General features: G+C 40.2%; 1 protein-coding gene across 1 annotated transcript; it reads left to right on the forward strand.

Annotated features, from left to right (window-relative positions):
- Positions 1 to 22,034, forward strand: LOC308297293 (scavenger receptor cysteine-rich domain-containing protein DMBT1-like; the record flags this gene model as incomplete). Its single annotated transcript, XM_080740706.1, has 25 exons — positions 1 to 58; positions 176 to 196; positions 870 to 968; positions 1,459 to 1,557; positions 1,984 to 2,082; positions 3,953 to 4,103; positions 4,424 to 4,620; positions 5,478 to 5,576; positions 5,907 to 6,005; positions 6,993 to 7,091; positions 8,068 to 8,212; positions 8,365 to 8,561; positions 8,782 to 8,957; positions 9,175 to 9,408; positions 10,560 to 10,717; positions 10,931 to 11,175; positions 14,742 to 14,762; positions 15,495 to 15,593; positions 16,083 to 16,181; positions 16,614 to 16,712; positions 19,442 to 19,592; positions 19,913 to 20,109; positions 20,370 to 20,468; positions 20,813 to 20,911; positions 21,874 to 22,034. The coding sequence occupies 25 exons, from the start codon at positions 1 to 3 to the stop codon at positions 22,032 to 22,034; spliced, it is 3,201 nt and encodes a 1,066-aa protein (XP_080596832.1).
- Between the last annotated feature and the right edge of the window lie 4,638 nt (positions 22,035 to 26,672).

The raw sequence follows: 26,672 nt of genomic DNA on the forward strand, positions 1-26,672 counted from the left end.
ATGACAATGTGGGCTCTCACAGTTCTTTGCTGCGTGGTCGCCTCACATGGGGTGCAAGGTAATGTGTAGTCATTTTTCTGTCATGTTTATAACCATTTCACATTATAATGACAAGCATTAGTAGATCTCTTGTTCTTTAATAACGTCAACATAATTTATCGTTGTTTTTGTTCAGGGTGGCACGATTACACCACAGGTGAGTCATAAAGAAATATTGATTCAATCCACTATTTAAAAAAAAGATTTTATTAAAACAAAATATTCCCAAAGACCATTTTTTGGACAATGGAGAAAATAGCATATATATCTGCTGTTTTTGCACAATAATGTTTTTACAATGAAATATTAGGGCTATATTGATTAGTCTGCACTCTGGATATTTTGTCAATTTGTTGCCATATAATTTGTTTTTAACAAGAAAGAAAAAAATCTTTGATTATTCATCAATCAGTGATAGAATAACCATACTATGGTCAACTGTATTAGCAACTGTTGTGTTTCAGACCCACATACTGTAAGATTTCTTTCTCCACTGGACATGTAACATTGCTATTTAGCAAAATGGAGTGAATATGGTAAAATGTAATCTCTGTCTGGGTTACTGTTTACTGGTATCTCAGTGCTGAACATAATTGAAATAATGTCTTTCTTTCTTTTGCAAACATTCATCTAACCAATTAATAATCCCATCCAGAAGCTCCCCATAGGCCTACCGGTCCAGCAGCTACAGGTACCTATCCCGAAGTTCCCAAAACCCACAACCCTGTGTATTGGTTTCTAGAATCCCTTCTCTCCATTAATAGTGACCTAGAAGTACAAGTTAATTAGGTGTTGCAATAGATGTTACAATATGCTCCTGTTTCCCTCAGCTCGACCATCATGTCGCTACAACTGTGGCTACAACCTGGGAAGCTGCTCCTGTTCCAGCAACTGTCAGTACTATGGCAACTGTTGCTATGACTACAACAGTAAGTGCCAGGTCCATCAAATTGACTTTCACTTACTTGTTGTTCAGGACTGTAGGACTGATAGCATGTTGTCTTAACCACTTCTATGCTTTGTAAAACAGACCTGATTTGCACTGTACTCAATGAGTTCTTTTGCCCCCTCCCCCGACTCTCTTCACCAAAAATAGCCGATCTACAAGCTCACAACGCGTCACCAGCGTTGTGAGCTTGTAGATCGGCTATTTTTGGTGAACCTTCCCCCCAGAATAGGGATGCTGGGTTACAAGTGGTTAATTTATATTTTAGACACATCTTAAAGGATGCAATTAGTGTATCTGGGTCAGGTAAATTATGACCATATTCTCATTCATACAGCTCACTGCCAAGCCACCACTGCACCCCCGGATACAACAGGTATTTCATTAATAGTTTATAATTATATCATTGTCCTATAAGTACAAGTTAATTAGGTGTTAAGTGTTGGTCTACAATATGCTCCTGTTTCCCTCAGCTCGACCATCATGTCGCTACAACTGTGGCTACAACCTGGGAAGCTGCTCCTGTTCCAGCTCTTGTCAGTACTATGGCAACTGTTGCTATGACTACAACAGTAAGTGCCATGTCCATCAAATTGACTTTCACTTACTTGTTGTTCAGGACTGTAGGACTGATAGCACGTTGTCTTAACCACTTAGAGTCTTTCTAGACCCTCTATGCTTAGTAAAACAGACATTATTTGCATTATACTTGATGACTTTCATTCACTTGTTGTTCAGGGCTGTAGGACTAATTGTCATAATTTGTATTTTAGACACTTAAAGGATGCAATTAGGGTATCTGGGTCAGGTTATGACCACTATATTTTCATTCATACAGCTCACTGCCAAGCCACCACTGCACCACCACGACCCCATACAACAGGTATTTCATTAATATCATTATCCAATGTGGCATATCATTAATATAAATATCATTGTGTCTAGAAGTACAAGTTAATTAGGTGTTAAGTGTTACAATATGCTCCTGTTTCCCTCAGCTCAGCCCTCATGTCGCTACAACTGTGGCTACAACCTGGGAAGCTGCTCCTGTTCCAGCAACTGTCGGTACTATGGCAACTGTTGCTATGACTACAACAGTAAGTGCCAGGTCCATCATATCAACAGCGTTGATATGATGCAGCGTTGATGCACTCTGCCTGTCTCCACTCACTTGACATTGACCTTGTTGTTCATCGTGACTGAGGGAAGGAAAGCATGTCGTCTCAGTTTTTACAACAGTTAGTTTCAGTCGAGTAATTTGATTGGACAAGAGGCATTCCACGAGTGCTGATGTTTATAACAGTACTGCAACATGTCACTCAGCTACATTTTTGGAGTCCTGAAGGAAAAAGGCCTACATTGGTTGGCAGAGAGCAGAATTTAAAAATGATAATAAACTGTATTCCATTATTCGATTAATAATGTATAGTAGAAAAGCGATGTTCCTAATCAAGGCATGATGTTATACTACATATTGGCACTCCTTCCCATGATATATTGCTTGCTATAGAATTCACACATAAAACACCAAGAATGTGTATGTCAGACAACATGACATATTTGGCATATTTGGACCAAATTAGTCAAATTAGTTGACTTGTTGACCGTTGTCAGCACAACCATTAGGATTTTTAACTCTTTATTCAAAGGCAAGGGCTCGTGAACTGGATTATATAAGGATTATTCCAAGTGACACTTTTTACACACGTTATGACTTTTTATTTACATAGGATTTCTCATTTGTAAGTAGTATCTCTTACATTTGTATCTACCTACCTACCTACCTACCTACCTACCTACCTACCTACCTAGTACCTACCTACCTACCTACCTACCTACCTACCTACCTACCTACCTACCTACCTACCTAGTACCTACCTACCTACCTACCTACCTACCTAGTGTGTTCATGTCAGGTAATAACCAATGTATTTGCATCTCTCATTCATATAGCTCACTGCCAATACAACACTGAACTGCCAACAGGTATTTCTTTCTTATTTTATCTCCATTAATAGTTAATTATCTCCATTCATATTTTCCTAGAAGTACTTGAAATTATTGTCAATTGTGTTATTATATTTATGCAATGTGAACCACAAAATCACTTCTGCATTTCTTTTTCAAACGTCAAATAGTGAATACGAATAATGATGAATGAATTGAATTGTCAGTGCTGAACATAATTGATATTTTCTTTCTTTCTTCCTTTCTTTTGCAAACATTCATCTAACCAATTCAACAGCTGCACCAGATATCGAAACCACATCTGTAACAGGTAGCCTATGGAATAAACAATTTGTATTGGTTTCTGAAATCATTTCTGACCAACTCCTTTTTTTTTTCTTTTTTCAAACATAGAGAATAATGTTATATGGTAAATGAGATGGTTTACAGGCCTGAGAGGTGTGATGTGGAAAGTTGTGTGTGTGTGTGTCAGCCTGAGAAACAAGTTACTACTATAGGACTAATTATATCTGTTATGTTACTAAATGTAAGCATTGGTACTAACTACACAATACACATTACTAAAATATAGACCTCCCCCCTATTTGATGATTTGTTATATTTAAGTTTTCTTAATACCATTTTATTTAGATAATTATTGAAATACCTATTCATAATAATCAGATTCAGCTTAGCTTAGACTTTTACATTTGAGGGAATTTTGATTTATTCATTTTCTTCTCATTTGAAGTTTGCAGTTTTAGTTGTCCCTTTGACATGATCATAAAATGTATCGTTATTGCTTAGTATGTTGCTAGATGAATGAACCCATTGCATTCAGACAATATTGAACACACATGGTAAGTCCATGCAGTCACTTCAGTGTGTGCCGAAAATAGCAAATCTGTCATTAGTTTGTAGATTTGCTTTTTTGGGGTCTGACACAACAAAGTATAAATTAAGCATAAGGGTTGATGATTTGGCTTTGATCAATCTGTTTATGGTATTTGTGTTCTGCAGGTGCCCCATGTGGTGGTTACCTTTACTCTACCAGGGGCAACTTCTTCAGCCCCAACTATCCAAACAAGTACCCTAACAACGCACAATGCACATGGTACATCAGACCAGGCAGCAGCAGCCAAATCATAGAGCTGTCCTTCCCATATTTAAAGTAAGTTTGGGTTGTAAATCTGATTGTTTCATACTGATCACAGCAGGATGTCCTATCAACAGCCTGGTACAATATAATAAATAATGATAGCTGTGATCACTAATAATAATGAGAAGATGTGTTTCTTTCGGTTTGGAATGAAAGATAGTCCTCTGATATTATGAAAGAGTCAAAGGTTACTATTGATATTAGTGGTTCGGGTTTTAACCATTTAAACCCTAGCGGACTAAGTATAGACACCAGTTGATGAAGTATATACTGTAGGGTTTAAGTGATTCATTTGCAATATTTAATCTGCCCTTCTTGTTCTCTGCTCTTAGTGTTGAGGGTGATTATAACTGCACCTATGATGCCATCTATGTCTACGACGGCTCCAGCACCTCTAGCAGGCTCCTGGGCAGGCTGTGTGGCAGACAGGCCACCACCTTTCACACCACTGGCTCCTATTTGACCGTCCGCTTCGTAAGTGACCGCTCGTCCAACTACGGAGGATTCCAGGCTAGCTATCGTGTTGTGGGTAAGTCACTGGGATTATTAGATAATTACCAAAGATAAGTTATTTTGTTTTGACACTTTGTGGGGGCTAAACATCAACATGTGACATCGATCGGTATTAAACCCCAGTGTCCCAGAGATTTGATGTAGAGGGGAAACCGTAGAGAATCAAGTAGGCATATAGAGTCCTGGGAGACTCTGCTTAATTGCGACCGTAGGTCGCAGTTTAGTATCAAAACCTCCACCGGCCGCCCGTCGGTCGGTCACACGTCACACGTCACACCTTTGCCCTGCTCGCATCAGTATGACATCACACTGCTGACATCAGTATGACATCTCACTAAGTCTGACCTCACAAGCCCCATATTTGGACACGAACAACATATAACTCCATATGTTAAACAGTTGGTTGCTAGGGTAAAAAACATGGTTGCTAGGGTAAACAGTTGGTTGCTAGGGTAAGAAACTAGTGGGGAATGCTCTCTTCCCTGGTGAGAATTGCCCCTTTATATAGGGCTTGTTTGTGTATTGTATGACATCACGCCACATCATCAGCTGTGGACTCTGTGATGTCATCGTATCTCCATATATGGCCATCTCCGTATATGGAGATATAAGTCGTCCATGCCCAAGTTTGGGCTGGGGAGGTCAGACTTTGTGTGATGCGTAGGTTATCTCCATATATGGAGATTCAACATTCCAGGTGTAACTATGGCTGCCCGTATGACGTGAGAGGTGGAGGTTGTATTTGTGGAGATAAGCGACCAACGGTCGCTTATCTCCCGATTAGGGAGTCTTACTGGTAATGAATATAGCATTTAAGTGCTTAAGTCAGAAGCTGTGTAAACGCTGGTTTCTTCTGTTCTCTTCATACTGTAGGTGGAGGTTCTTGCAGATATAACTGTGGCTACAAAGTTGGAAATTGCTACTGCTCCAGCAGGTGTCAGTACTATGGCAACTGTTGCTATGACTACAACAGTAAGTGACAGGTCCCTCAAATCAACTTTCACTTACTTGTTGTTCAGGACTGTAGGACTAATAGTATGTTGTTTCAATTTAGATTTTAGACACTTACAGCGTATATCTTAAAGCAAGGAAATAATGTGGTTAATTTATTTGGGTAAGGTATTGACCACTATATTTATTTGCATCTCTCATTCATACAGCTCACTGCCAATCCAACGCCACCACTGCACAACCACAACCCCCTACAACAGGTATTTCATTAATAGTTTACATCATTGTGCTAGAAGTACAAGTTAATTAGGTGTTACAGTAAGGGTTACAATATGCTCCTGTTTCCCTCAGCTCGACCATCATGTCGCTACAACTGTGGCTACAACCTGGGAAGCTGCTCCTGTTCCAGCAACTGTCGGTACTATGGAAACTGTTGCTATGACTACACCAGTAAGTGCCAGGTCCATCAAATCAACAGCATTGATGCATTCTGCCTGTCTCCACTCACTTGACATTAACGAATTGAGGAAAGCAAAGTATGTTGTCTCAGGTTTTACAACAGTTGGTTTCATTAGAGTAATTTGATTGGAAAAGAGTAATTCCTTGAGCATTGATGTTTATAACAGTGCTGGAAGAAAAGGAAAAGAAATCATAAAACGCTGTCTCCCATTACTTGATTAATAATTTATAGTGGAGCCGTTGTATGAAAGCAATGTTCAATATCAAGGTTGTGCTGTATATCAGCACTGCCTCACATGCTTAATTATATATTAGACATGATTTAGAATTCACAAATAAGACACCAAGAATGTGTATGTAATGTTAGACAAAAACGTAAAGCGCAATGAAAGGATAAACTTAGTCAATGTGTTGATCTGTTTTGTTGCACAACCATTTGGCTTTCTAACACCTTATCCAATGGTAAGCGCTCATGAACTGGACTTTAGTTACAGACACTGGACGCTGGGCAATGAGATGAAGGATTATTCCAAGTCGAAGACACCTTTTTACGTGCTTTATCACTTTTTATTCACAGGATGTCTAATTTTTAAGTAAAATATTTTATGTTTTTAAACTGTTTTATGCTTTTAACCTCAGACATGCTGCTGCATTGTTGTTGTTGCCTACCTACCTACCTACCTACCTACCTACCTACCTACCTACCTACTTACCTACCTACCTACCTACCTACCTACCTATATACCTACAGTACCTACCTACCTAACTAGTGTGTTCATGTCAGTTAATGACATATATTTGCATCTCTCATTCATATAGCTCACTGCCAATCCACCACTGCATGGCCAGACCAGACATCAGGTATTTCATGAACAGTTTATCTCCATTAAGAGTTAATTCTCTCCATTAATAGTGACCTAGAAGTACAAGTTAATTAATTAGGTGTTAAGTGTTACAATATGCTCCTGTTTCCCTCAGCTCAGCCCTCATGTCGCTACAACTGTGGCTACAACCTGGGAAGCTGCTCCTGTTCCAGCAACTGTCGGTACTATGGCAACTGTTGCTATGACTACAACAGTAAGTGCCAGGTCCATCAAATCAACAGCGTTGATGCACTCTGCCTGTCTCCACTCACTTGACATTGACCTTGTTGTTCATCGTGACTGAGGGAAGAGGAACAGTTATAGTTTCAGTCGAGTAATTTGATTGGACAAGAGGCATATCCATGAGTGCTGATACAGCACTGGAACATGTCACTCAGCTAACTAAATGTTAGACTGTTATTTACTCACTTTTTTGTTGGAGTCCTGAAGAAACAAAGGCCTACATTTGTTGGCAGATTAGAGCAGAACAAAAACATTATAATAAAACAAATCACAGAATCATAAACTGTTGTATTCCATTACTTGATTAATAATGTATAGTAGAAAAGCGATGTTCTTAATCAAGGCATGATGTTATACTACATATCGGCACTCCTTTGCATGATATATTGCTTGCTTAATTATAGAATTCAGACATAAGACACCAAGAATGTGTATGTTAGACAACAGGTACAGTAGATAGTAATGTACTGTAAGGATGGACTTATTTGGGTCAAATTAGTCAAATTAGTTTGATTTATTGACCGTAGTCTGCACAATCACTAGGCTTTTTAACTGTTTATCCATAGGCAAGAGTTTGTGAACTGGGTTAACTGGATTAAAGTGACACCTTTTTACACACATTTATGACTTTTTATTTACATATTACTCATTTGTAAGTAGTATGTTTTATATGTTTTCTGGCCACCTACCTACCTCAGGTAATAACCAATATATTTGCATGTCTCTTTCATATAGCTCACTGCCAATCCACCACTGAACCACCACGACCCCCTACAACAGGTATTTCTTTCTTATTTTATCTCGATTAATAGTTAGTTATCTCCATTAATATTTTCATATAGGCCTAAGTACTTGAAATTATTATCAATTGTGTTTTATTTATGCAATGTGAAACACAAAATGGCTTCAGCTGGTGATGATGATTTTCTCCTTTTCCCCACTTTCAGCACAGTACTGTGGAGGCTCCCTGTATGGCAATGGAACCTTCTCCAGCCCAAACTATCCAGGCCAATACTATAACAACGCTAACTGTATTTGGAAGCTAACTGCTGACTACAGCCAAAATGTCTCCCTGTCCATCACCGACCTTGAGTGAGTGAGGATCACTGTTTTCTTTAAGTTGACGACAATTCCAAACTTTACATTTGAAACATTGAACATATCACGTTTCATGACTTGAATCTGTCGCTCTCTGATGGTGTAGGCTATATTAGATATTCTTAGATATTCGGTTTTGCACCCAGGTTGGAGAACTGCTGCGACTCTATTGACATCTATGATGGGCCATCGGTCAACTATCCATACCTGGGCAAAGTTAGCCAAAACAATTCCATCCAATCCTCCTCACGGTACATGACCGTGAGGTTCAGGACAGATGGCTCTGTGGTTCGCAGAGGGTTCTATGCTGAGTTCACAAGCATTTCTCAACCTATCTCTAAAGGTAAGTTACTGCAATTTTTTACCAGGATATTTGCTGAACTGGTTTAATTTCTACATGTGAAGGTCCTTGTATTTACTTCAATCAGGTGACAACACAATCACATTCACCACGTCCCCAGTTCGAACCACAGTTGAAGTTCTGTGTTGCATGTCGAAATAATCTTAAAAAAACAAAAGCAAAAAAAGCCATTCAAGAACTTGCCCACACTTTGTCTTGTCAGGTCGTGTGGACTGTTCTTCAGGAAAAATGAACATTGTGATTGAGAGGTCCTACCTGAACTCTGTGGGGTATGATGGCTACAGCCTCTATTTGAATGACCAGTACTGCAGACCTACAGTCTCCAGTACCCAAGTGGTGTTTGACTTCCCATTAAACACCTGTGGCACCGAGCTCAAGGTAAGTACATTTAACTCTTATAGTATCCAAATGTAAATGTAACCAAGTGGACCCATAAGGGTCCATTTGGTTATATTTCTACACTACAAATGAATACATTTACACTGTCTGGGTGGCTGTCTCATCTGTTGTAATCCTGTAACAGCATACTTCATGATCATTCTCCAGATAGTTGACATACTGTAGTTGGACTGAATTTTCTCTTATCCACCAACAGGTTGAAAATGGTGCCAAAATGGTGTACACCAATGCTGTCCGAGCCTACACCTCCAGCTATGGTGAGGTCACACGGCAGTCTTACTTCAGGTTGAATGTGGCCTGTGGGATGGAGCAAGACATGATGGTCCAGTCCATGTACAGAGTCCATGAACCCATCAACGGCAACTTCACCGGCACTGGCAGGTTCAATGGCAGCATGGCTTTCTACAGGAACTTCAATTCTAGTGACCAGGTGTGAAACGTCTTTTTCCTTTCACCGAATATAATAACATCTGATTTGACAAAGCTGTCACAATCCAGAATATTCTATATATGTTGGTTCAGAAACTGAAGTTGTGACAATGGGTGAAAAAGAAACCAAGTATTACAATGCACAATATCAAGATTAAAGATGTGTATTCATTACAGATATACTGGTACACAAGCTTAACATTCTTTGGTTTAGGCTCCTTGACATTGGAGCAACAATGACAATTTTAAGATGAGCATATATCTTAAGTATAACCAGTAAGACGCCCCTAAGGGCGAGGAACGAGTTGCGGTTGGTTGTTTAAGTTTGACAAATGTGGACAAAATATTTTCCCAACAATGGATGTGACTGACGTCTGACATAGACGTCTTATGTCATAGACCACATGAGACTCACACAATATGTCCATATATAGGCATTCCAAGCTATGGGCTTAATATTGACGACATCAGGGATCTCCATATATGGGTGTACAAGGGACAAGGAAGGAATTCATTTGCAAGTGTGACTCGTGTCTCGGCAGCCACACTGGTTAGACTGACACAATATGTGGGCATTCCCAGATATGGGCTTAATATTGATGACATCAGAGATCCATATACTGTATGGTCATAAAAGCTGGACATTGAGGCATTTGTAAATAAATTCTGTCTTGGCCATACTGCATATGGAGCATCCATATATGGGCATTGCCAAATATGGGTCAACAATGTGACGTCACAACAGGTCAGCTATAGACTTTGAGGCGTTACCTTCCTACCTACTGACTGACTGTCTCACTGACGGACAGGATCTGCCGGGTTTCATAGTAAACTGCGGTCGCAATAAAGTATAAAGTTTAAGTTGCGTGCACCTGCTGGGATGGGTCTTGAGGTTGCGGTACTGCGTGCCAGGCGATAGCAGCTTATGGATGGCTGGGGACTTCTTTGATTATCCTAAAGGCTTTACTGAGACAACAGCTAATGTATATAATATATACCCTGGATGGAGGGATGCTAACATCCCCTCATGCTCTGGACTGTCCGCAAAACCCAGTCTGTAGCACTTGTGGGTGAGGCCAGTGCAGTTCCCATCCTGTTAAGTTTTCATAGAAAAAAGTTAGATATTTCGGTTTTCCACTTCTGTTCTCTCAGGTGACAGAGTTTCCGTACAAGGTGGCTCTCAATGAGAATGTGTATGTCCAAGTGAATTTGTTAAGCGGCAATGACACTGGCCTGGTCATCTTCCCATACACCTGTGTGGCCTCCCCCGATGACTTCCAAAGCAGATCCTATGACCTTGTCCGTAACGGGTAAGATGGTGCAATGATGAGAATTGATCACAAAGTTATATGAAGGTTCAAACATGATGGTCAATGCTACAATGAAAGACCTGCATGTCTTCTGGAGACATTGCTATTGTAAAAGAGAGGAGAGATGCAGTACATAGATGTATATGGATGATTTTCCATATACGTTCAAACTTCCAATGTCATGCTGTAACATTGGCTCTGTTTCTCCTTAAGATGTGCCAGGGACAACTCCTACCATGATCTCACGGCTGGTTCCAATAGCTTCGCCCGTTTCACCTTCAAATCCTTCAAATTTCTGCGAGCCCATGAAATGGTGTATTTGCAGTGCAAAGTCCTCATCTGCCCAGCCTCTGACAACAGTTCCCGCTGTCGTCGTGGTTGCCGCAGCCGCAAGGCCCGAGACCTGGCGTCAGACCATGACAGTCACACTATGGTCCTAGGTCCATTCCAGCTGAAAGGTCAGAGACCATTTGTACCTCGTTCTAATAGCGCTCATGAAGCAGATGGTGAAAGTAATACGTTAATAATACGCACAATAAGGTGGGGTTTGTTGTTGACTCTTGTATTAACACGCCATGAGACAAAAAATAAACATTACTAATGATGATGTTTAATGTTTTCATCCACAGATGCTGAGCAGGATGGAGGGACATCCAAGGTGGAGATCAAGGCTTAAGCTGAAACATCAATGACCAGCTTCATCTTTTCTAATCATTAGTGCTCTAGCTATTCTGCTCATTGTGGCATTTTAATTCACTGCTCTCCTTTGTAACCTCTTATCAGCAACAAATAAATGCATCATCAAAAGACTGTGTTTCAATGTGGAATGATGGCTAGAAGACACATAACTTTGCAATGACTCAGTTGTAATGCAACCTTTAGTTAGTATGAGGTTATAAGGAATATTAGATTTTAATGTGAAACTCGTGTTCTTGTATTGTCACTAGGGATCTTAAATCGCCTTTTTTAGATTTTCTTGAGTCTACAAAAAACTGCTTTGGTTAAAATTTGGTTGAATTTCAAGTATATTTAGAGGTAGCTCAAGCAAGTCAAAGATTGTACATTTTATTGGTCAAAATCGAATTGCACTGCAGGCACATTTAATTTATACATTACACATTAGTCTTATACTAAGCACAGAAATTATATTTATTTAAGCTTACAAATCTAAACACAAATCTGATTACATGTTTGTCATATGTCAAACCAGAATTAATGTATTGTAGGAAATAGCAAAGCAAAGAATAACAAATTGCTATTTTTTATTTAACGTGCACAATGACATGTCTTTATTGCAAACTCTTCAATCATACTCACAACACACAACAAGCACACAGCCCCACTTTCTTGTTTACCCCCAAAACCCCCGAAAGTCACTGCAGTATAGTAATTCAGTGGTTACTGATCAATTACAGTTTGATTATGGCTATCAGGATACTTGTGCCGATGGTTCTGCACAATTTGCAGCAAGTAATGGAGTTGGGACTCATCTTTAGTAATGAGACCACAATATTCTTGTATTAGGGCAACCCCACGCTCTGCATGTGTGCACATCGTTTCTCCAATCTGTGGCACAAACACTGTTCAGGGGTCTGAAAAATCACTGCAGCACAATTCAAATGGTCATAACTAAGTGACCATTGCTCTGATCAACACAATATAGGGCTGGATTCTGAAAATCTACAGTAGTAGACCCTATATTAAACTTGCTGTTGAAAGTGGAAACTTGCTCTGTGGAAGATGCACTCTCCTGATTTTGGTGACCCCATATTGCCTTTTCCAGGTACATGCTGGGCCCCTGATTCAGCCCGGGAAAAAGAGTTGGAGAGGCCCTCATTGCGCGCTATAGAGAGAGATCTCTCTCTATAGCGCTGCTGCTGCTACTCAAAGATGTGTGACAAAGTGACAAGCCATTGGGCAAATTACATGAGTTATATTTCGTCGTTGTCGGGTGGAAACCTTGTATGTCCAAAACCGTTTGTTTTGTATTTATCATTTTAAAAATGATTTAAACTAGTGAAAACAGCCGATCTACAAGCACACAATGCCTCGCACCGCGAGGAGTTGTGTGCTTGTAGATCTGCTGTTTTCACTACTTTTGTGCGACGGCCTTGTATGATGAAGCAGAGCTTTGCGAAAAAAGTTACAAATTCAAAACTTGGAGATACAAGGTTTCTGCCCTACAGTGACGATTTTCTTTGTAAGCCCCCAAAATGGAACGAAGGCCGACATTTTATTTTAATTTTTTTCCTAATGGCCTGCCTGGAGCGGCCGGGAATGAACCGGCCGTTTGGGAGTTGTCCCGCTTTTCCCAATGGCCAGCACTTTTCCGTAGCGGCACCCATAGGCCTACATTTCCACAAGCACATCTCAGAATCTAACGGGGTGGATTGCCATTAAACTTGAAGAGCACATTCATGCATTGCACATACAATAACAACAACTTTGTCAGAATATCGTCGTTGTCGGGCGGAAACCTCGTATCTCCAAGTTTCAAATGTGTACGTTCTTTCGCAAAGTAAAGCCCTGCTTCATCATACAAGGCTGTCGCACAAAAGTAGTGAAAACAGCAGATCGGCTGTTTTCACTAGTTTAAATAATTTTAAAAATGAAAAATGGAAAACTAACTGTTTTGGACATACAAGGTTTTCACCCGACAACGACGATATACAGGTATCTCATATAGGCTGCTTGCCTTTCTAGTCTTTCCATCCCTTCGCAAATCACTTTATAATGTATTTCACATTCACTAAATGGAGGAGAAAACCATGCAAGGCACCAACCTGCTCATCAGGAGCAGTTAGAGGTTCAGTGTCTTGCTCACGGACACTTCCACAGGCAGCCAGGAGGAGCTGGGAATAGAACATGGAACCTTCCGCTTCCAAAACAGCTGCTCTACTAGTGAGCCACTACCGCCCCAAGATAAATATTAACATGAATCCAACACAACCCTACACACTGCTGTCAAAGAAGTCTATGAAGATTAGAAGATATCTATGAAATCTATGGAAATGTTTAATCTGCAACACAATTTTGTACATTACAGTAGTTGTGAGGGGGTGCCGGCTTCATCTCTCTCACCTAAGGGGGCCATAGACTGAAAAACATTGAAGACCCCTGACCTAAAGCAAATTATGTGAACAGTTATTATATTTGCGTGTTCTCTAATACTTTATGATACAATGAAATGACAATACAATACAATTCAGTTCAATTCAATTCAAAGGAGCTTTATTGACATGAGAAAACATACGTTTACATTGCCAAAGCAAGTATCACAAATACAATAAAAACGGGGAAAATGGGGAACATATATACAGTTGTAGGGGGTACAGCATTGAGTAAACAGAGCTATGTCGCATTGTGACATTTTATATATATACAGGGTACAAATAACAACATTTTTTTCCCTCAAAATGCATTTAAAGGTATCAGCTCTGTTTCATACTGTATGTGCAGTAGGTCTAGATGTCAATCCATGGTTTGTAGTCCTTAGGGTGGTTGTGTTTCTAGCCTTCTTTTGTCGCAACAGTTCACAAATCTTGCTGCTGTGTTTGCGCATTGTTGTATTTCTCCCAGTAGCTATGGGAGTTTTCAAATTCACTTCGGGTGTGTGTAATCTGTGGGAAGTATGCGTCTCTAATGTCTTGGTAAATAATACTTTATGATACGATGAAATGACTCAGGTGTGTGTTTTCTCACGCACATTATTTATTGAGTGATCGGCCAAATTCAGTCCTCTCCACTTTATGGGGGCTCTAAGGAAACCTTCTCATGGGTGACAGGGTATATAAGCCGTCATGTTTCAGGGCTGAGACATGTTTTGTTGGAAGGTGAAGGAGAACCATGACAATGTGGGCTCTCACAGTTCTTTGCTGCTTGGTGATCTCACATGGGGTGCAAGGTAATGTGTAGTCATTTTTCTGTCATGTTTATAACCGTTTCACATTATAATGACAAACATTAGTGATAGATCTTTTGTTCTTTAATAACTTCAACATCATTTATTGTTGTTTTTGTTCAGGGTGGCACGATTACACCACAGGTGAGTCATAAAAAATATTGATTCAATCCACTATTAAAACAAAAGATTTTATTAAAACAAAAAAAAAATTGGACAATGGAGAAAATAGCATATCTATCCGCTATTTTTGCACAATAATGTTTTTACAATGAAATATTAGGGCTTAATTGATTAGTCTGCACTCTGGTTATTTTGTCAATTTGTTGCCATATAATTTGTTTTTAACGAGAAATAAAAAATCTTTGATTATTCATTTAATCAGAACAGTGATAGAATAATCACTTAGAAAATATCTGGCCTTAATTTACAACCTTTGCTTTCACATAAAGCCAATACATACTATGGTCAACTGTATTAGCAACTGTTGTGTTTCAGACCCACATACTGTAGGATTTCTTTCTCCACAGGACATGTAACATTTATCATATTCACATGGCAGCTATTTAGCAAAATTGAGTGAATATGGTAAAATGTAACCTCTGTCTTGTTTACTGTTACTGGTATCTCAGTGCTGAACATAATTGAAATAATGTCTTTCTTTCTTTTGCAAACATTCTTCTAAACCAATTAATAATCCCATCCAGAAGCTCCCCATACCGGTCCAGCAGCTACAGGTACCTATCCCGAAGTTCCCAAAACCCACAACCCTGTGTATTGGTTTCTAGAATCCCTTCTCTCCATTAATAGTGACCTAGAAGTACAAGTTAATTAGGTGTTGCAATACATGTTACAATATGCTCCTGTTTCTCTCAGCTCGACCATCATGTCGCTACAACTGTGGCTACAACCTGGGAAGCTGCTCCTGTTCCAGCAACTGTCAGTACTATGGCAACTGTTGCTATGACTACAACAGTAAGTGCCAGGTCCATCAAATTGACTTTCACTTACTTGTTGTTCAGGACTGTAGGACTGATAGCATGTTGTCTTAACCACTTCTATGCTTTGTAAAACAGACCTGATTTGCACTGTACTCAATGAGTTCTTTTGCCATCTACCTCAACTCTCTTCACCAAAAATAGCCGATCTACAAGCTCACAACGCGTCACAAGCGTTGTGAGCTTGTAGATCGGCTATTTTTGGTGAACCTTCCCCCAGAATAGGGATGCTGGGGTACAAGTGGTTAGTTATATTTTAGAAACATATCTTAAAGGATGCAATTAGTGTATCTGGGTCAGGTAATGACCACTATATTCTCATTCATACAGCTCACTGCCAAGCCACCACTGCACCCCCGGATACAACAGGTATTTCATTAATAGTTTATAATTATATCATTGTCCTATAAGTGCAAGTTAATTAGGTGTTAAGTGTTGGCCTACAATATGCTCCTGTTTCCCTCAGCTCGACCATCATGTCGCTACAACTGTGGCTACAACCTGGGAAGCTGCTCCTGTTCCAGCTCTTGTCAGTACTATGGCAACTGTTGCTATGACTACAACAGTAAGTGCCAGGTCCATCAAATTGATTTTCACTTACTTACTTGTTGTTCAGGACTGTAGGACTGATAGCACGTTGTCTTAACCACTTAGAGTCTTTCTCTAGACCCTCTATGCTTAGTAAAACAGACATTATTTGCATTGTACTCGATGACTTTCACTCACTTGTTGTTCAGGGCTGTAGGACTAATTGTCATAATTTGTATTTTAGACACTTAAAGGATGCAATTAGGGTATCTGGGTCAGGTATATGACCACTATATTTTCATTCATACAGCTCACTGCCAAGCCACCACTGCAGGACCACAACTCCATACAACAGGTATTTCATTAATATAATTATCAATGTGGCATATCATTAATATAAATATCAGTGTGTCTAGAAGTACAAGTTAATTAGGTGTTAAGTGTTACAATATGCTCCTGTTTCCCTCAGCTCAGCCCTCATGTCGCTACAACTGTGGCTACAACCTGGGAAGCTGCTCCTGTTCCAGCAACTGTCGGCACTATGGCAACTGTTGCTATGACTACAACAGTAAGTGCCAGGTCCATCAAATCAACAGCGTTGATGCACTCTGCCTGTCTCCACTCACTTGACATTGACCTTGTTGTTCATCGTGACTGAGGGAAGAAAAGCATGTTGTCTCAGTTTTTACAACAGTTAGTTTCAGTCGAGTAATTTGATTGGACAAGAGGCATTCCACGAGTGCTGATGTTTAAAACAGTACTGCAACATGTCACTCAGCTAGATTTTTGGAGTCCTGAAGGAAAAAGGCCTACATTGGTTGGCAGAGAGCAGAATTTAAAAATGATAATAAACTGTATTCCATTACTCGATTAATAATGTATAGTAGAAAAGCGATGTTCCTAATCAAGGCATGATGTTATACTACATATTGGCACTCCTTCCCATGATATATTGCTTGCTATAGAATTCACACATAAAACACCAAGAATATGTATGTCAGACAACATGACATATTTGGCATATTTGGACCAAATTAGTCAAATTAGTTGACTTGTTGACCGTTGTCAGCACAACCATTAGGATTTTTAACTCTTTATTCAAAGGCAAGGGCTCGTGAACTGGATTATATAAGGATTATTCCAAGTGACACTTTTTACACACGTTATGACTTTTTATTTACATAGGACTTCTCATTTGTAAGTAGTATCTCTTACATTTGTATCTACCTACCTACCTACCTACCTACCTACCTACCTACCTACCTACCTACCTACCTACCTACCTACCTACCTACCTACCTACCTACCTACCTACCTAGTGTGTTCATGTCAGGTAATAACCAATGTATTTGCATCTCTCATTCATATAGCTCACTGCCAATACAACACTGCTGAACCACCAACAGGTATTTCTTTCTTATTTTATCTCCATTAATAGTTAATTATCTCCATTCATATTTTCCTAGAAGTACTTGAAATTATTGTCAATTGTGTTATTATATTTATGCAATGTGAACCACAAAATCACTTCTGCATTTCAATAGTGAATATGAATAATGATGAATGAATTGAATTGCTGCCCTGTTTGACAATTACTTTCATTGTCACTGGTGTGTCAGTGCTGAACATAATTGATATTTTCTTTCTTTCTTCCTTTCTTTTGCAAACATTCATCTGACCATTTCAACAGCTGCTCCAGATATCGCAACCCCATCTGTAACAGGTAGCCTATGGAATAAACAATTTGTATTGGTTTCTGAAATCATTTCTGACCAACTCCTTTTTTTTTCTTTTTTCAAACATAGAGAATAATGTTATATGGTAAATGAGATGGTTTACAGGCCTGAGAGGTGTGATGTGGAAAGTTGTGTGTGGGTCAGCCTGAGAAACAAGTTACTACTATAGAACTAATTATATCTGTTATGTTACTAAATGTAAGCATTGGTACTAACTAGTGTAGAGCAGTGGTGGCTGAGTGGTTAGTGTCCACACCTAGGACTCCAGAGGCCCCAGAGGTCGCAGGTACGATTCCCCACTCCAGCTACCACTGCTCCCCTTCCCCCTTGCGCTCCTTGTGGGCATCACTGGGTTGAGTTCAGCTGGGTCAAAGCTGATAAAAAAAAGCAGCTGGGTTGGGCTGCGATATCTGAATTTCCCCCGCGGGATAGTATAGGTATTCATCATCATTAACTACACAATACACATTACTAAACTGTGGACCTCCCCCCTATTTGATGATTTGTTATTTTTCTAGTTAAGTTTTCTTAATACCATTTTATTTAGCTAATTATTGAAATACGTATTCATAATGATCAGATTCAGCTTAGCTTAGACTTTTACATTTGAGGGAATTTTGATTTATTCATTTTCTTCTCATTTGAAGTTTGCAGTTTTAGTTGTCCCTTTGACATGATCATAAAATGTATCGTTATTGCTTAGTATGTTGCTAGATGAATGAACCCATTGCATTCAGACAATATTGAACACACATGGTACAGTACGTCCATGCAGTCACTTCAGTGTGCGCCAAAAATAGCAAATCTGTCATTAGTTTGTAGATTTGCTTTTTTGGGGTCTGACACAACAAAGTATAAATTAAGCATAAGGGTTGATGATTTGGCTTTGATCAATCTGTTTATTGCGACCGTAGGTCGCACTTACTATCAAAACCTGCACAAACTGTGATTGAGTCCGTCAGTCAGTCAGTCAGTCAGTCTGTCCGTCTGTCTGTCACACCTCACACGTCACACTATTGCCCTGCTCATATCTCCGCAACCGCTGCCCCGATCCCAGGTCCCTGGGGGACCACCAGATGTAAAAAAAGACCAAATGTGCAAAAATGACCAAATGACCACTCCAACATGGCTGCTCACGGGGAATTCCCGGGGACCACCGACTCCTGGTGCTCCAGAACGGATGCCAAAGTGGTGGCGCCCCCAGTGGAGGACCCCCTCCACTGCAGCTCACATAAAATGCCGTAACTCGGGCTAGGAGCGTCCGGGAGAGCCGGGGCCGGTACCTATTCGTCCGCCAAGGCAACGCGGAGACCCCACCCCTCATTTCTCACATGGCCCTCTTCTAGCGCCACCATGAGGCCGATTCTTGCAGAACACATTTTTGGACACTGCTCCTACAGATTTTGCCCTAAAATCACGCACATCGGTACACAGTATGTCTACACATTGCCCACACAACTAGGAACCAATGGCAGTTACAGCCCTCTTTGTGTGTACATGTGACCTACGGTCGCTTATCTCCCGATTAGGGAGTCTTACTGGTGGTATTTGTGTTCTGCAGGTGCCCCATGTGGTGGTTACCTTTACTCTACCAGGGGCAACTTCTTCAGCCCCAACTATCCAAACAACTACCCTAACAACGCACAATGCACATGGTACATCAGACCAGGCAGCAGCAGCCAAATCATAGAGCTGTCCTTCCCATATTTAAAGTAAGTTTGTATCGTAAATCTGATTGTTCCATACTGATCACAGCAGGATGTCCTATCAACAGCCTGGTACAATATAATAAATAATGATAGCTGTGATCACTAATAATAATGAGAAGATGTGTTTCTTTCGGTTTGGAATGAAAGATAGTCCTCTGATATTATGAAAGAGTCAAAGGTTACTATTGATATTAGTGGTTCTGGTTTTAACCATTTAAACCCTAGCGGACCAAGTATAGACACCAGTTGATGAAGTATATACTGTAGGGTTTAAGTGATTCATTTGCAATATTTAATCTGCCCTTCTTGTTCTCTGCTCTTAGTTTGGAGGGTGATTATAACTGCAGGTATGATGCCATCTATGTATACGACGGCTCCAGCACCTCTAGCAGGCTCCTGGGCAGGCTGTGTGGCAGTCAGGCCACCACCTTTTACACCACTGGCTCCTATTTGACCGTCCGCTTTGTAAGTGACAGCTCAGCCACCTTCAGAGGATTCCAGGCTAGCTATCGTGTTGTGGGTAAGTCACTGGGATTATTAGATAATTACCAAAGATGAGTTATTTTGTTTTGACACTTTGTGGGGGCTAAACATCAACATGTGACATCGATCGGTATTAAACCCCAGTGTCCCAGAGATTTGATGTAGAGGGGAAACCGTAGAGAATCAAGTAGGCTTATAGAGCCCTGGGAGACTCTGCTTAATAATGAATATAGCATTTAAGTGCTTAAGTCAGAAGCTGTGTAAACGCTGGTTTCTTCTGTTCTCTTCATACTGTAGGTGGAGGTTCTTGCAGATATAACTGTGGCTACAAAGTTGGAAATTGCTACTGCTCCAGCAGATGTCAGTACTATGGCAACTGTTGCTATGACTACAACAGTAAGTGACAAGTCCCTCAAATCAACTTTCACTTACTTGATTTAATGACTTGTTGTTCAGGACTGTAGGACTAATAGCATGTTGTTTCAATGTATATTTTAGACACTTATATCTTAAAGCAAGGAAAGAATGCGGTTAATTTATTTGGGTCAGGTATTGACCACTATATTTATTTGAATCTTTCATTCATACAGCTTACTGCCAATCCAATGCGACCACTGCACAACCACAGCCCCCTACAACAGGTATGTCATTAATAGTTTATATCATTGTGCTGTAATTACAAGTTAATTAGGTGATCACAGCTGTTGTGCTGTGTTACAATATGCTCCTGTTTCCCTCAGCTCAGCCCTCATGTCGCTACAACTGTGGCTACAACCTGGGAAGCTGCTCCTGTTCCAGCAACTGTCGGTACTATGGCAACTGTTGCTATGACTACACCAGTAAGTGCCAGGTCCATCAAATCAACAGCATTGATGCACTCTGCCTGTCTCCACTCACTTGACATTCATGAATTGAGGGAAGCAAAGTATGTTGTCTCAGGTTTTACAACAGTTAGTTTCATTCGAGTAATTTGATTGGAAAAGAGGAATTCCTTGAGCATTGATCTTTATAACAGTGCTGGAAGAAAAGGAAAATAAATCGCAGTCATAAAACGCTGTCTCCCATTACTTGATTAATAATTTATAGTGGAGCCATTGTATGAAAGCAATGTTCCCAATCAAGGTTGTGCTGTATATCAGCACTGCCTCACATGCTTAATTATATATTAGACATGATTTATAATTCACAAATAAGACACCAAGAATGTGTATGTAATGTTAGACAAAAACGTAAAGCACAATGAAAGGATGGTCTTAGTCAATGTGTTGATCCGTTGTGGCTCAACCATTTGGCTTTCTAACACCTTATCCAATGGTAAGCGCCCATGAACTGGACTTTAGTCACACATACTGGACTCTGTGCAATGAGATTAAGGATTATTCCAAGTCGAAAACACCCTTTTACATGCTTTATCACTTTTTATTCACAGGATGTCTAATTTTTAAGTAAAATATTTTATGTTTTTAAACGGTTTTATGCTTTTAACCTCAGACATGCTGCTGCATTGTTGTTGTTGCCTACCTACCTACCTACCTACCTACCTACCTACCTACCTACCTACCTACCTATATACCTACAGTACCTACCTACCTAACTATAGTGTGTTCATGTCAGTTAATGACTTATATATTTGCATCTCTCATTCATATAGCTCACTGTCAATCCACCACTGCATGGCCAGACCAGACATCAGGTATTTCATGAATAGTTTGTCTCCATTAAGAGTTAATTCATTAATAGTGACCTAGAAGTACAAGTTAATTAGGTGTTAAGCGTTACAATATGCTCCTGTTTCCCTCAGCTCAGCCCTCATGTCGCTACAACTGTGGCTACAACCTAGGAAGCTGCTCCTGTTCCAGCAACTGTCGGTACTATGGCAACTGTTGCTATGACTACAACAGTAAGTGCCAGGTCCATCAAATCAACAGCGTTGATGCACTCTGCCTGTCTCCACTCACTTGACATTGACTTTGTTCTTCATCGTGACTGAGGGAAGGAAAGCATGTTGTCTCTGTTTTTACAACAGTTATAGTTTCAGTCGAGTAATTTGATTGGACAAGAGGCATTACATGAGTGCTCATACAGCACTGGAACATGTCACTCAGCTAACTAAATGTTAGACTGTTATTTACTCAGTTGGTCAGGAGGGCTGATTGCAGCAACATTTTTGTTGGAGTCCTGAAGAAACAAGGCCTATATGTGTTGGCAGATTAGAGCAGAACAAAAACATTATAATAAAACAAATCACAGAATCATAAACTGTTGTATTCCATTACTTGATTAATAATGTATAGTAGAAAAGCGATGTTCTTAATCATGGCATGATGTTATACTACATATCGGCACTCCTTTGCATGATATATTGCTTGCTTAATTATAGAATTCACACATAAGACACCAAGAATGTGTATGTTAGACAACAGGTACAGTAGATAGTAATGTACTGTAAGGATGGACTTATTTGGGTCAAATTAGTTTGATTTATTGACCATAGTCTGCACAATCATTAGGCTTTTTAACTGTTTATCCATAGGCAAGAGTTTGTGAACTGGGTTAACTGGATTAAAGCGACACCTTTTTACACACCTTTATGACTTTTTATTTACATATTACTCATTTGTAAGTAGTATGTTTTATATATGTTTTCTGGCCACCTTCCTACCTCAGGTAATAACCAATATATTTGCATGTCTCATTCATATAGCTCACTGCCAATCCACCACTGAACCACCACGACCCCCTACAACAGGTATTTCTTTCTTATTTTATCTCGATTAATAGTTAGTTATCTCCATTAATATTTTCCTATAGGCATACGTTCTTGAGATTATTATCAATTGTGTTTTATTTATGCAATGTGAAACACAAAATGGCTTCAGCTGGTGATGATGATTTTCTCCTTTTCCCCACTCTCAGCACAGTACTGTGGCGGCTCCCTGTATGGCAATGGAACCTTCTCCAGCCCAAACTATCCAGGCCAATACTATAACAACGCTAACTGTATTTGGAAGCTAACTGCTGACTACAGCCAAACTGTCTCCCTGTCCATCACCGACCTTGAGTGAGTGAGGATCACTGTTTTCTTTAAGTTGACGACAATTCCAAAACAACTTTACATTTGAAACATTGAACATATCACGTTTCATGACTTGAATCTGTCGCTCTCTGATGGTGTAGGCTATATTAGATATTCTTAGATATTCGGTTTTGCACCCAGGTTGGAGAACTGCTGCGACTCTATTGACATCTTTGATGGGCCATCGGTCAACTATCCATACCTGGGCAAAGTTAGCCAAAACAATTTGACCATCCAATCCTCCTCACGGTACATGACCGTGAGGTTCAGGACAGATGGCTCTGTGGTTGGCAGAGGGTTCTATGCTGAGTTCACAAGCATTTCTCAACCTATCTCTAAAGGTAAGTTACTGCACATTTTTACCAGGATATTTGCTGAACTGGTTTAATTTCTACATGTGAAGGTCCTTGTATTTACTTAAAAGGTCAATCAGGTGACAACACAAACACATTCACAACGTCCCCAGTTCGAACCGCAGTTGAAGTTCTGTGTCGCATGTCTTATCGAAATAATCTTAAAGAAACAAAAGCAAAAAAAAAGCCATTCAAGAACTTGCCCACACTTTGCCTTGTCAGGTCGTGTGGACTGTTCTTCAGGAAAAATGAACATTGTGATTGAGAGGTCCTACCTGAACTCTGTGGGGTATGATGGCTACAGCCTCTATTTGAATGACCAGAACTGCAGACCTACAGTCTCCAGTACCCAAGTGGTGTTTGACTTCCCATTAAACACCTGTGGCACCGAGCTCAAGGTAAGTACATTTAACTCTTATAGTATCCAAATGTAAATGTAACCAAGTGGACCCATAAGGGTCCATTTGGTTATATTTCTACACTACAAATGAATACATTTACACTGTCTGGGTGGCTGTCTCATAAATCCTGTAACAGCATACTTCATGATCATTCTCCAGATAGTTGACATACGGTAGTTGGACTGACTTGTCTTTTATCCACCAACAGGTTGAAAATGGTGCCAAAATGGTGTACACCAATGCTGTCCGAGCCTACACCTCCAGCTATGGTGAGGTCACACGGCAGTCTTACTTCAGGTTGAATGTGGCCTGTGGGATGGAGCAAGACATGATGGTCCAGTCCATGTACAGAGTCCATGAACCCATCAACGGCAACTTCACCGGCACTGGCAGGTTCAATGGCAGCATGGCTTTCTACAGGAACTTCAATTCTAGTGACCAGGTGTGAAACCTGTTTTTCCTTTCACCGAATATAATAACATCTGATTTGACAAAGCTGTCACAATCCAGAATATTCTATATATGTTGGTTCAGAAACTGAAGTTGTGACAATGGGTGAAAAAGAAACCAAGTATTACAATGCACAATATCAAGATTAAAGATTGGTATTCATTACAGATATACTGGTACACAAGCTTAACATTCTTTGGTTTAGGCTCCTTGACATTGTAGCAACAATGACAATTTTAAGATGAGCAAAATATAGTATTACCAGTAAGACACCCTAAGGGGCGAGGAACGAGTTGCGGTTGGTTGTGTAAGTTGGACAAATGTGGACAAAATATTTTCCCCACAATGGATGTGACTGACGTCTGACATAGATGTCTTATGTCATAGACCACATGAGACTCACACAATATATATAGGCATGCCAAGCTATGGGCTTAATATTGACAACATCAGGGATCTCCATATATGGGCATACAAGGGACAAGGACGGAATTTTTGCAAGTGTGACTCGTGTCTCGGCAGCCACACTGGTTAGACTGACACAATATGTGGGCATTCCCAGATATGGGCTTAATATTGATGACATCAGAAATCCATATACTGTATGGTCATAAAAGCTGGACATTGAGGCATTTGTAAATAAATTCTGTCTTGGCCATACTGCATATGGAGCATCCATATATGGGCATTGCCAAATATGGGTCAACAATGTGACGTCACAACAGGTCAGCTATAGACTTTGAGGCGTTACATTCCTACCTACTGACTGACTGTCTCACTGACGGACATGATCTGCCGGGTTTCATAGTAAACTGCGGTCGCAATAAAGTATAAAGTTTAAGTTGTGGTGTGCGCCTGCTGGGATGGGTCTTGAGGTTGCGGTTCCCGCGTGCCAGACGATAGCAGCTTATGGATGGCTGGGGTCTTCTTTGATTATCCTAAAGGCTTTACTGAGACAACAGCTAATGTATATAATATATACCCTGGATGGAGGGATGCTAACATCCCCTCATGCTCTGGACTGTCCGCAAAACCCAGTCTGTAGCACTTGTGGGTGAGGCCAGTGTAGTTCTCATAGAAAAAAGTTAGATATTTCGGTTTTCCACTTCTGTTCTCTCAGGTGACAGAGTTTCCGTACAAGGTGGCTCTCAATGAGAATGTGTATGTCCAAGTGAATTTGTTAAGCGGCAGTGATATTGGCCTGGTCATCTTCCCGTACACCTGTGTGGCCTCCCCCGATGACTTCCAAAGCAGATCCTATGACCTTGTCCGTAACGGGTAAGATGGTGCAATGATGAGAATTGATCACAAAGTATATGAAGGTTCAAACATGATGGTCAATGCTACAATGAAAGACCTGCATGTCTTCTGGAGACATTGCTATTGTAAAAGAGAGGAGAGATGCAGTACATAGATGTATATGGATGATTTTCCATATACGTTCAAACTTCCAATATCATGCTGTAACATTGGCTTTGTTTCTCCTTAAGATGTGCCAGGGACAACTCCTACCATGATCTCACGGCTGGTTCCAATAGCTTCGCCCGTTTCACCTTCAAATCCTTCAAATTTCTGCGAGCCCATGAAATGGTGTATTTGCAGTGCAAAGTCCTCATCTGCCCAGCCTCTGACAACAGTTCCCGCTGTCGTCGTGGTTGCCGCAGCCGCAAGGCCCGAGACCTGGCGTCAGACCATGACAGCCACACTATGGTCCTAGGTCCATTCCAGCTGAAAGGTCAGAGACCATTTGTACCTCGTTCTAATAGCGCCCATGAAGCAGATAGTGAAAGTAATACGTTACTAATAGGCACAATAAGGTGGGGTTTGTTGTTGACTCTTGTATTAACACGCCATAAGACAAAAAAGACACAATACTAATGATGATGTTTAATGTTTTCTTTCATCCACAGATACTGAGCAGGATGGAGGGACATCCAAGGTGGAGATCAAGGCTTAAGCTGAAACATCAATGACCAGCTTCATCTTTTCTAATCATTAGTACTCTAGCTATTCTGCTCATTGTGGCATTTTAATTCACTGCTCTCCTTTGTAACCTCTTATCAGCAACAAATAAATGCATCATCAAAAGACTGTGTTTCAATGTGTAATGATGGCTAGAAGACGCATAATAATTTTGCAATGACTTCTTGTAATTTGGTATATCTGCTTTTATTTTGAGAATCTCTGAATATAGTACATTAATGTGGGCAACAGTAGGCTAAAGCCTGATGTATACGCCATTGAAGTTCCAAAACATAGTACAATGCAGGGACAAAAACCCATCGGTCAAACTCAAAATCTAATTTGGTGGATTGCCATT

This window comes from Nannobrachium achirus, assembly GCF_963921795.1.
Source record: "Nannobrachium achirus genome assembly, chromosome: 13".
NCBI classification, from domain to species: Eukaryota; Metazoa; Chordata; class Actinopteri; order Myctophiformes; family Myctophidae; genus Nannobrachium; species Nannobrachium achirus.